The sequence below is a fragment of the Pseudophryne corroboree genome, chromosome 8 (assembly GCF_028390025.1).
Source record: "Pseudophryne corroboree isolate aPseCor3 chromosome 8, aPseCor3.hap2, whole genome shotgun sequence".
NCBI classification, from domain to species: Eukaryota; Metazoa; Chordata; class Amphibia; order Anura; family Myobatrachidae; genus Pseudophryne; species Pseudophryne corroboree.
The window spans coordinates 59601382-59613883 of NC_086451.1; the positions used below are offsets into that span (position 1 = coordinate 59601382).

The window sequence follows — 12502 nt, forward strand, 5'->3', positions numbered from 1 at the left end:
GTGTGTATATACTTATTATGATATTTTCCAGCCTCCTGTCAGCTGGCTCCTTGAGGACGGCCCTATCTATAGACGGTACCGCCACTTGTTTTGATAAGCGTGTGAGCGCCTTATCCACCCTAAGGGGTGTTTCCCAACGCGCCCTAACTTCTGGCGGGAAAGGGTATACCGCCCATAATTTTCTATCGGGGGGAACCCACGCATCATCACACACTTCATTTAATTTATCTGATTCAGGAAAAACTACGGTAGTTTTTTCACATCCCACATAATACCCTCTTTTGTGGTACTTGTAGTATCAGAAATATGTAACACCTCCTTCATTGCCCTTAACGTGTGGCCCTAATAAGGAATACGTTTGTTTATTCACCGTCGACACTGGATTCAGTGTCCGTGTCTGTGTCTGTGTCGACCGACTAAAGTAAACGGGCGTTTTAAAACTCCTGACGGTGTTTCTGAGACGTCTGGACCGGTACTAATTGTTTGTCGGCCGTCTCATGTCGTCAACCGACCTTGCAGCGTGTTGACATTATCACGTAATTCCCTAAATAAGCCATCCATTCCGGTGTCGACTCCCTAGAGAGTGACATCACCATTACAGGCAATTGCTCCGCCTCCTCGCCAACATCGTCCTCATACATGTCGACACACACGTACCGACACACAGCACACACACAGGGAATGCTCTGATAGAGGACAGGACCCACTAGCCCTTTGGAGAGACAGAGGGAGAGTTTGCCAGCACACACCAAAAACGCTATAATTATATAGGGACAACCTTATATAAGTGTTTTCCCTTATAGCATCTTTTATATATTTCTAACGCCAAATTAGTGCCCCCCCTCTCTGTTTTAACCCTGTTTCTGTAGTGCAGTGCAGGGGAGAGCCTGGGAGCCTTCCCTCCAGCCTTTCTGTGAGGGAAAATGGCGCTGTGTGCTGAGGAGATAGGCCCCGCCCCTTTTTCGGCGGGCTCGTCTCCCGCTCTTTAATGGATTCTGGCAGGGGTTAAATATCTCCATATAGCCCCCGGAGGCTATATGTGAGGTATTTTTAGCCAAAAAAGGTTTTCATTTGCCTCCCAGGGCGCCCCCCTCCCAGCGCCCTGCACCCTCAGTGACTGCCGTGTGAAGTGTGCTGAGAGGAAATGGCGCACAGCTGCAGTGCTGTGCGCTACCTTAAGAAGACTGAGGAGTCTTCTGCCGCCGATTCTGGACCTCTTCTCGTTTCAGCATCTGCAAGGGGGCCGGCGGCGAGGCTCCGGTGACCATCCAGGCTGTACCTGTGATCGTCCCTCTGGAGCTAATGTCCAGTAGCCAAAGAAGCCAATCCATCCTGCACGCAGGTGAGTTCACTTCTTCTCCCCTAAGTCCCTCGTTGCAGTGATCCTGTTGCCAGCAGGACTCACTGTAAAATAAAAAACCTAAGCTAAACTTTTCTAAGCAGCTCTTTAGGAGAGCCACCTAGATTGCACCCTTCTCGGCCGGGCACAAAAATCTAACTGAGGCTTGGAGGAGGGTCATAGGGGGAGGAGCCAGTGCACACCACCTGATCCTAAAGCTTTACTTTTTGTGCCCTGTCTCCTGCGGAGCCGCTATTCCCCATGGTCCTTTCAGGAACCCCAGCATCCACTAGGACGATAGAGAAAATAAGATTTTACTCACCGGTAAATCTATTTCTCGTAGTCCGTAGTGGATGCTGGGAACTCCGCAAGGACCATGGGGAATAGACGGGCTCCGCAGGAGACTGGGCACTCCAAAAGAAAGATTAGGTACTATCTGGTGTGCACTGGCTCCTCCCTCTATGCCCCTCCTCCAGACCTCAGTTAGGATACTGTGCCCGGAAGAGCTGACACAATAAGGAAGGATTTTGAATCCCGGGTAAGACTCATACCAGCCACACCAATCACACCGTATAACTCGTGATACTATACCCAGTTAACAGTATGAAATATAACTGAGCCTCTCAACAGATGGCTCAACAATAACCCTCTAGTTAGACAATAACTATATACAAGTATTGCAGACAATCCGCACTTGGGATGGGCGCCCAGCATCCACTACGGACTACGAGAAATAGATTTACCGGTGAGTAAAATCTTATTTTCTCTGACGTCCTAGTGGATGCTGGGAACTCCGTAAGGACCATGGGGATTATACCAAAGCTCCCAAACGGGCGGGAGAGTGCGGATGACTCTGCAGCACCGAATGAGAGAACTCAAGGTCCTCCTCAGCCAGGGTATCAAATTTCTAGAATTTAGCAAACGTGTTTGCCCCTGACCAAGTTGCAGCTCGGCAAAGTTGTAAAGCCGAGACCCCTCGGGCAGCCGCCCAAGATGAGCCCACTTTCCTCGTGGAATGGGCTGTTACTGATTTAGGATGCGGCAATCCAGCCGCAGAATGCTCCAGCTGAATTGTGCTACAAATTCAGCGAGCAATAGTCTGCTTAGAAGCAGGAGCACCTATTTTGTTGGGTGCCTACAGGATAAAAAACGAGTCAGTTTTCCTGACTCCAGCCGTCCTGGAAATATACATTTTTAAGGCCCTGACTACGTCCAGTAACTTGGAATCTTCCAAGTCCCTAGTAGCCGCAGGCACTACAATAGGTTGGTTCAAGTGAAAAGCTGATACCACCCTAGGGAGAAACTGGGGACGAGTCCTCAATTCTGCCCTATCCATATGGAAAATCAGATAAGGGCTTTTACATGCCGCCAATTCTGACACACGCCTGGCCGAAGCCAAGGCCAATAACATGACCACTTTCCACGTGAGATATTTCAAATCCACAGTTTTAAGTGGCTCAAACCAATGTGATTTTAAGAAACTCAACACCACGTTGAGATCCCAAGGTGCCACAGAAGGCACAAAAAAAGGGGCTGAATATGTAGCACTCCCTTTACAAATGTCTGAACTCCAGGCAGTGAAGCCAGTTCTTTCTGGAAGAAAATCGACAGAGCCGAAATCTGGACCTTAATGGAACCCAAATTTAGGCCCATAGTCACTCCTGACTGTAGGAAGTGCAGAAAACGACCCAGCTGAAATTCCTCTGTTGGGGCCTTCCTGGCCTCACACCACGCAACATATTTTCGCCAAATACGGTGATAATGGTTTGCGGTTACTTCTTTCCTGGCTTTTATCAGCGTAGGAATGACTTCCTCCGGAATGCCCTTTTGCTTTAGGATCCGGAATTCAACCGCCATGCCGTCCAACGCAGCCGCGGTAAGTCTTGGAACAGACAGGGCCCCTGCTGTAGCAGATCCCGTCTGAGCGGTAGAGGCCATGGGTCCTCTGATATTATTTCTTGAAGTTCTGGGTACCAAGCTCTTCTTGGCCCATCCGGAACCTTATTATTCTCAGTACCTTTGGTATGAGAGGCAGAGGAGGGAATACATAAACCGACTGATACACCCACGGTGTCACTAGAGCATCCACAGCTATTGCCTGAGGGTCCCTTGACCTGGCGCAATATCTAGTTTTTTTGTTTAGGCGGGACGCCATCATGTCCACCTGTGGCTTTTCCCAACGGTTTATCAACAGTTGGAAGACTTCTGGATGAAGTCCCCACTCTCCCGGGTGTCGGTCGTGTCTGTTGAGGAAGTCTGCTTCCCAGTTGTCCACTCCCGGAATGAACACTGCTGACAGTGCTAAGACGTGATTTTCCGCCCATCGGAGAATCCTTGTGGCTTCTGCCATCGCCATCCTGCTTCTTGTGCCGCCCTGTCGGTTTACATGGGCGACTGCCGTAATGTTGTCTGATTGGATCAGTACCGGCTGGTTTTGAAGCATAGGCCTTGCCAGACTTAGGGCATTGTAAATGGCCCTCAGTTCCAGAATATTTATGTGTAGGGACGACTCCTGACTTGACCAAAGTCCTTGGAAATTTCTTCCCTGTGTGACTGCCCCCCAGCCTCGAAGGCTGGCATCCGTGGTTACCAGGACCCAGTCCTGTATGCCGAATCTGCGGCCCTCTTGAAGATGAGCACTCTGCAGCCACCACAGTAGAGATACCCTGGTCCTTGGAGACAGGGTTATCAGCCGATGCATCTGAAGATGCGATTCTGACCACTTGTCCAAGAGGTCCCACTGAAAGGTTCTTGCATGGAACCTGCCGAATGGAATTTTGCTTCGTAAGAAGCTACCATTTTTCCCAGGACTCGTGTGCAGTGATGCACCGATACCTGTTTTGGTTTCAGGAGGTCTCTGACTAGAGATGACAGCTCCTTGGCTTTCTCCTGCGGGAGAAACACTTTTTTCTGTTCTGTGTCCAGAACCATCCCCAGGAACAGCAGGCGTGTGGTAGGAACCAGCTGTGACTTTGGAATGTATAGAATCCATCCGTGCTGTTGTAGCACTTCCCGAGATAGTGCTACTCCGACCAACAACTGCTCCATGGACCTCGCCTTTATAAGGAGATCGTCCAAGTACGGGATAATTAAAAACTCCCTTTTTTCGTAGGAGTATCATCAATTCTGCCATTACCTTGGTAAAGACCCTCGGTGCCGTGGACAGTCCAAACGGCAGTGTTTGGAATTGGTAATGGCAATCCTGTACCACAAATCTGAGGTACTCCTGGTGAAGATGGTAAATGGGGACATGTAGGTAAGCATCCTTGATGTCCAGGGATACCATGTAATCCCCCTCCTCCAGGCTTGCAATAACCGCCCTGAGCGATTCCATCTTGAACTTGAATTTTTTTTTTATGTATGTGTTCAAGGACTTCAAATTTAAAATGGGTCTCACCGAACCGTCCGGTTTGGGTACCACAAACAGTGTGGAATAGTAACCCCGTCCTTGTTGAAGTAGGGGCACCTTGACTATCACCTGCTGGGAATACAGCTTGTGAATTGCCTCTAGCACAGCCTCCCTGCCTGGGGGAGTTGTCGGCAAGGCAGATTTGAGGAAACGGCGGGGGGGAGACGCCTCGAATTCCAGCCTGTACCCCTGAGATACTACTTGAAGGATCCAGGGATCCACCTGTGAGCGAGCCCACTGATCGCTGAAATTTTTGAGGCGGCCCCCCACCGTACCTGGCTACGCCTGTGGGGCCCCCACGTCATGCGGTGGACTCAGAGGAAGCGGGGGAAGAATTTTGATTCTGGGAACTGGCTGACTGGTGCAGCTTTTTCCCTCTTCCCTCGTCTCTGTGCAGAAAGGAAGCGCCTTTGACCCGCTTGCTTTTCTGAAGCCAAAAGGACTGTACCTGATAATACAGTGCTTTCTTAGGCTGTGAGGAAACCTGAGGTAAAATTTTTTCTTCCCAGCTGTTGCTGTGGATACGAGGTCCCAGAGACCATCCCCAAACAATTCCTCACCCTTATAAGGCTCTATGTGCCTTTTAAAGTCAGCATCACCTGTCCAGTGTCGGGTCTCTAATACCCTCCTGACAGAATGGACATTGCATTAATTCAGGATGCCAGCCGGCAAAATATCCCTCTGTGCATCCCTCATATATAAGACGACGTCTTATGTTCGCAAAATAGTATCCCTGTTTGACAGGGTTACAGACCACGCTGCAGCAGCACTATCTGCAGGTCTCAGTCTAGTACCTGAGTGTGTAAATACAGACTTCAGGATAGCCTCCTGCTTTTTATCAGCAGGTACCTTCAAAGTGGCCGTATCCTAAGACGGCAGTGCCACCTTTTTTGACAAACGTGTGAGCGCCGTATCCACCCTAGGGGATATCTCCCAGCGTAACTTATCCTCTGGCGGGAAAAGGTACGCCATCAGTAACTTTTTAGAAATTACCAGTTTCTTATCGGGGGAACCCACGCTTTTTCACACTTCATTCACTCATTTGATGGGGGAATAAAACACTGCCTGCTTTTTCTCCCCAAGCATAAAACCCTTTTTTAGTGGTACTTGGGTTAATGTCAGAAATGTGTAACACATTTTTTATTGCCGGGATCATGTAACGGATGTTCCTAGTGGATTGTGTATATGTCTCAACCTCGTCGACACTGGAGTCAGACTCCGCGTCGACATCTGTGTCTGCCATCTGAGGGAGCGGGTGTTTTTGAGCCCCTGATGGCCTTTGAGACGCCTGGGCAGGCGCGGGCTGAGAAGCCGGCTGTCCCATAGCTGTTACGTCATCCAGCCTTTTATGTAAGGAGTTGACACTGTCGGTTAATACCTTCCACCTATCCATCCACTCTGGTGTCGGCCCACAGGGGGCGACATCCCATTTATCGGCATCTGCTCCGCCTCCACATAAGCCTCCTCATCAAACATGTCGACACAGCCGTACCGACACACCGCACACACACAGGGAATGCTCTGACTGAGGACAGGACCCCACACAGCCCTTTGGGGAGACAGAGAGAGAGTATGCCAGCACACACCAGAGCGCTATATAATGTAGGGATAAACACTATCACTGAGTGAATTTTCCCCAATAGCTGCTTGTATAAACAATATTGCGACTAAATTTAGTGCCCCCCCTCTCCTTTTAACCCTTTGAGCCTGAAAACTACAGGGGAGAGCCTGGGGAGCTGTCTTCCAGCTACACTGTGAAGAGAAAATGGCGCCAGTGTGCCGAGGGAGATAGCTCCGCCCCTTTTTCACAGACTTTTCTCCCGCTTTTTTATGGATTCTGGCAGGGGTAATTATCACATATATAGCCTCTGGGGCTATATATTGTGATTATTTTGTCAGCCAAGGTGTTTTTATTGCTGCTCAGGGCGCCCCCCCCCAGCGCCCTGCACCTTCAGTGACCGGAGTGTGAAGTGTGTATGAGGAGCAATGGCGCACAGCTGCAGTGCTGTGCGCTACCTTGGTGAAGACTGAAGTCTTCTGCCGCCGATTTTCCGGACCATCTTCATGCTTCTGGCTCTGTAAGGGGGACGGCGGCGCGGCTGCGGGAACGAACACCAAGGACGGGTCCTGCGGTCGATCCCTCTGGAGCTAATGGTGTCCAGTAGCCTAAGAAGCCCAAGCTAGCTGCAAGCAGGTAGGTTCGCTTCTTCTCCCCTTAGTCCCTCGTTGCAGTGAGCCTGTTGCCAGCAGGTCTCACTGTAAAATAAAAAACCTAACATATACTTTCTTTCTAGGAGCTCAGGAGAGCCCCTAGTGTGCATCCAGCTCGGCCGGGCACAGAAATCTAACTGAGGTCTGGAGGAGGGGCATAGAGGGAGGAGCCAGTGCACACCAGATAGTACCTAATCTTTCTTTTGGAGTGCCCAGTCTCCTGCGGAGCCCGTCTATTCCCCATGGTCCTTACGGAGTTCCCAGCATCCACTAGGACGTCAGAGAAAAGTATTTTTCCAGTTATCATATATGAAACTATACTGAGCGCTATTATTTGAGTTTTTATTTGTTTATTGTATTTCCATATGAGGGTAAGGTGGCCCTCACTTGCTCAATCAGCTGCATAAGTGAATTTGCGCCTTGGGTGTTGATTATTTTTGCTTTCTAGGTCTTAATAACCTGTTCAGTATTGTGTATATGTTTTCATTAAGCATTTATTTTTAGCCTTTAACTTATTAAATATACATCTTTGCGCTCTCTATATTAGTAATCACTATTGCTTTTATGTGTATCGTTAAGTAGTTTGACTCAATGTACACATGTATTCTAATGAGCAGGACTAATGGTACAATGGGACTGGTGCCAGTTACTCACTGTGCCTTCTGCTCTCTGCTCAGCTGCTGCCGATACTGATCCAGCCTCTTCCTTATCTCCCTGCTAAGCTCCTCCTCCTGCCGCTCCAATGTCATTGCAGCACGTCCAGCCAGGAGCCTCTGCCCGTCCCACTCAGTGTTCCGCTGCTTCTCCTCTTCCTTCTTCCTCTGAAAAAGAAACATGTGATCATGAGGAAATAATACTTAGGAATATTTTATTACCCACCCCTCACCTCTGACATGGGGCCACAGAGTAGTCCATGGTACATACCACATAATGCACAGCCGTCAGGTGATGCATGCATCAGTAGGGGGTGATGGAGAGGGATCCAGAGCGTTGGCTACTGGAGACAAGCTCTGGAATGCTTCACATGCTGGAACATGGTAAATCTGACAGTATAGCTCCCTGTATAGAAACCTATTGGGGGTGCTTTGTGGTTAGAAATGGAGTGGCCGTGGCAGATATTGGTGAAATCTGCTGCAGAAAATGGGTGTTTTGGGGGACAAATAGTGTTTAATAAATATGCCCCTTAGTGGTATCACACATGAGAGATCATCATTGTACAGAAAGAAATTTGGGCCCATTTGCGCTAGGACCCGCGCTCTGCACCGTGACTTACACCGGTGAATAGACATTGCAGCACATTACTTATCCGGGTTTCTGCCGTCCTTATACCTTACTGATAACATGTGTATGAGGCATTTACAATCGCAGTGTAATTACATACATTGACACACACTAAGATATCTGTCCCAGGCAGAGAATGTTGGGGGATAGTAAAATGATGGGAAGTAAATCATGAAATGCTCATTTATCTTCTTACTGTGAAAGTTTTATTTAGCGTACTATTTGTTTGATCTTATAGTAATGAAACTTCCATTGTGGGCAGGGACAGTGTACATTTTATATATATTTACGTGGGGTGGATTGTAGGGTGCCATGTTTTTGTAGCCTGCCCTACAGTCTTAAGTGATATATATTCAATCCCGTGAAAAGGGGAATCCCACAGTGGCTTGCAGACGTCTGCCATTAGAAGGTGCAAAGTAGACACTAATCTGATGTATTAGGGCCGGGGTGGGGAACCTTTTTTTCTACCAAGGGCCATTTGGATATTTATAAAATCCTTTGGGGGACATACAAAAAATAAGAATTTACTTACCGATAATTCTATTTCTCGTAGTCCGTAGTGGATGCTGGGGACTCCGTAATGACCATGGGGAATAGCGGCTCCGCAGGAGACAGGGCACAAAAGTAAAAGCTTTAGGATCAGGTGGTGTGCACTGGCTCCTCCCCCTATGACCCTCCTCCAAGCCTCAGTTAGGATACTGTGCCCGGACGAGCGTACACAATAAGGAAGGATTTTGAATCCCGGGTAAGACTCATACCAGCCACACCAATCACACTGTACAACCTGTGATCTGAACCCAGCACGATAACAGCGGAGCCTCTGAAAAGATGGCTCACAACAATAATAACCCGATTTTTGTTTAACAATAACTATGTACGAGTATTGCAGACAATCCGCACTTGGGATGGGCGCCCAGCATCCACTACGGACTACGAGAAATAGAATTATCGGTAAGTAAATTCTTATTTTCTCTGACGTCCTAAGTGGATGCTGGGGACTCCGTAAGGACCATGGGGATTATACCAAAGCTCCCAAACGGGCGGGAGAGTGCGGATGACTCTGCAGCACCGAATGAGAGAACTCCAGGTCCTCCTCAGCCAGGGTATCAAATTTGTAGAATTTTGCAAACGTGTTTGCCCCTGACCAAGTAGCAGCTCGGCCAAGTTGTAAAGCCGAGACCCCTCGGGCAGCCGCCCAAGATGAGCCCACCTTCCTTGTGGAATGGGCATTTACATATTTTGGCTGTGGCAGGCCTGCCACAGAATGTGCAAGCTGAATTGTACTACACATCCAACTAGCAATCGTCTGCTTAGAAGCAAGAGCACCCCGTTTGTTGGGTGCATACAGGATAACAGCAAGTCAGTTTTCCTGACTCCAGCCGTCCTGGAAACATATATTTTCAGGGCCCTGACAACATCTAGCAACTTGGAGTCCTCCAAGTCCCTAGTATCCGCAGGTACCACAATAAGCTGGTTCAGGTGAAACGCTGACACCACCTTAGGGAGAAACTGGGGACGAGTCCGCAGCTCTGCCCTGTCCGAATGGACAATCAGATATGGGCTTTTGTGAGACAAAGCCGCCAATTCTGACACTCGCCTGGCCGAGGCCAGGGCCAACAGCATGGTCACTTTCCATGTGAGATATTTCAAATCCACAGATTTGAGCGGTTTAAACCAATGTGATTTGAGGAATCCCAGAACTACGTTGAGATCCCACAGTGCCACTGGAGGCACAAAAGGGGGTTGTATATGCAGTACTCCCTTGACAAACTTCTGGACTTCAGGAACTGAAGCCAATTCTTTCTGGAAGAAAATCGACAGGGCCGAAATTTGAACCTTAATGGACCCCAATTTGAGGCACATAGACACTCCTGTTTGCAGGAAATGTAGGAATCGACCGAGTTGAAATTCCTCCGTGGGGGCCTTCCTGGCCTCACACCATGCAACATATTTTCGCCAAATGCGGTGATAATGTTGTGTGGTCACCTCCTTCCTGGCTCTGACCAGGGTAGGAATGACCTCTTCCGGAATGCCTTTTTCCCTTAGGATCCGGCGTTCAACCGCCATGCCGTTAAACGCAGCCGCGGTAAGTCTTGGAACAGACATGATCCTTGCTGAAGCAAGTCCCTTCTTAGTATCTCTTGAAGTTCCGGGTACCAAGTCCTTCTTGGCCAATCCGGAGCCACGAGTATAGTTCTTACTCCTCTCCTTCTTATAATTCTCAGTATGAGAGGCAGAGGAGGGAACACATACACCGACTGGTACACCCACGGTGTTACCAGAGCGTCCCAGCTATTGCCTGAGGGTCTCTTGACCTGGCGCAATACCTGTCCAGTTTTTTGTTCAGACGGGACGCCATCATGTCCACCTTTGGTCTTTCCCAACGGTTCACAATCATGTGGAAGACTTCCAGATGAAGTCTCCACTCTCCCGGGTGGAGGTCGTGCCTGCTGAGGAAGTCTGCTTCCCAGTTGTCCACTCCCGGAATGAACACCGCTAACAATGTTATCACATGATTTTTCGCCCAGCGAAGAATCCTTGCTGCCATTGCCCTCCTGCTTCTTGTGCCGCCCTGTCTGTTTACGTGGGCGACTGCCGTGATGTTGTCCGACTGGATCAGCACCGGTTGACTTTGAAGCAGAGGTCTTCCTAGGCTCAGAGCATTGTAAATTGCCCTTAGCTCCAGTATATTTATGTGGAGAGAAGTCTCCAGACTTGACCACACTCCTTGGAAATTTCTTCCCTGTGTGACTGCTCCCCAGCCTCTCAGGCTGGCATCCGTGGTCACCAGGACCCAGTCCTGAATGCCGAATCTGCTGCCCTCTAGTAGATGAGCACTCTGCAGCCACCACAGAAGAGACACCCTTGTCCTTGGAGACAGGATTATCCGCTGATGCATCTGAAGATGCGATCCGGACCATTCGTCCAGCAGATCCCACTGAAAAATTATTTCGTGAAATCTGCCGAATGGAATCGCTTCGTAAGAAACCACCATTTTTCCCAGGACTCTTGTGCATTGATGCACTGACACTTGGCCTGGTTCTAGGAGGTTCCTAACTAGCTCGGATAACTCCCAGGCTTTCTCCTCCGGGAGAAACACCTTTTTCTGGACTGTGTCCAGAATCATCCCTAGTAACAGCAGACGTGTCGTCGGAATCAGCTGCGATTTTGGAATATTTAGAATCCACCCGTGCTGTCGTAGAACTACTTGAGATAGTGCTACTCCGACCTCCAACTGTTCTCTGGACCTTGCCCTTATCAGGAGATCGTCCAAGTAAGGGATAATTAAGACGCCTTTTCTTTGAAGAAGAATCATCATTTCGGCCATTACCTTGGTAAAGACCCGGGGTGCCGTGGACAATCCAAACGGCAGCGTCTGAAACTGATAGTGACAGTTCTGTACCACGAACCTGAGGTACCCTTGGTGAGAAGGGCAATTTGGGACATGGAGGTAAGCATCCTTGATGTCCAGGGACACCATATAGTCCCCTTCTTCCTGGTTCGCTATCACTGCTCTGAGTGACTCCATCTTGATTTGAACCTTTGTATGTAAGTGTTCAAAGATTTCAGATTTAGAATAGATCTCACCGAGCAGTCTGGCTTCAGTACCACAAATAGTGTGGAATAATACCCCTTTCCTTGTTGTAGGAGGGGTACTTTGATTATCACCTGCTGGGAATACAGCCTGTGAATTGTTTCCAATAATGCCTCCCTGTCGGAGGGAGACGTTGGTAAAGCAGATTTCAGGAACCTGCGAGGGGGAGACGTCTCGAATTTCCAATCTGTACCCCTGGGATACTACTTGTAGGATCCAGGGGTCCACTTGCGAGTGAGCCCACTGCGCGCTGAAACTCTTGAGACGACCCCCCCCCCACCGCACCTGAGTCCGCTTGTACGGCCCCAGCGTCATGCTGAGGACTTGGCAGAAGCGGTGGAGGGCTTCTGTTCCTGGGAAGGGGCTGCCTGCTGCAGTCTTCTTCCGTTCCTCTACCCCTGGGCAGATATGACTGGCCTTTTGCCCGCTTGCCCTTATGGGGACGAAAGGACTGAGGCTGAAAAGACGGTGTCTTTTTCTGCTGAGATGTGACTTGGGGTAAAAAAAGGTGGATTTTCCAGCTGTTGCCGTGGCCACCAGGTCCGATGGACCGACCCCAAATAACTCCTCCCCTTTATACGGCAATACTTCCATGTGCCGTTTGGAATCTGCATCACCTGACCACTGTCGTGTCCATAAACATCTTCTGGCAGACATGGACATCGCA

At 49.2% G+C, this 12502-nt stretch overlaps 1 protein-coding gene across 4 annotated transcripts in view; it reads right to left on the reverse strand.

Annotated features, from left to right (window-relative positions):
* Nucleotides 1–12502, reverse strand: part of LOC134948477 (RIB43A-like with coiled-coils protein 2) — a 74560-nt gene that overhangs the window by 41307 nt on the left and 20751 nt on the right. For all 4 annotated transcript variants that reach the window (XR_010182964.1, XR_010182963.1, XM_063936469.1 and 1 more), the window contains one exon: nt 7614–7780. Coding sequence is in view for 2 of the 4 variants with exons in the window: in XM_063936469.1 (XP_063792539.1) it covers nt 7614–7780 (167 nt within the window). In the remaining 2 variants the exon portion in view is untranslated. The remainder of the gene's footprint in view (nt 1–7613; nt 7781–12502) is intronic.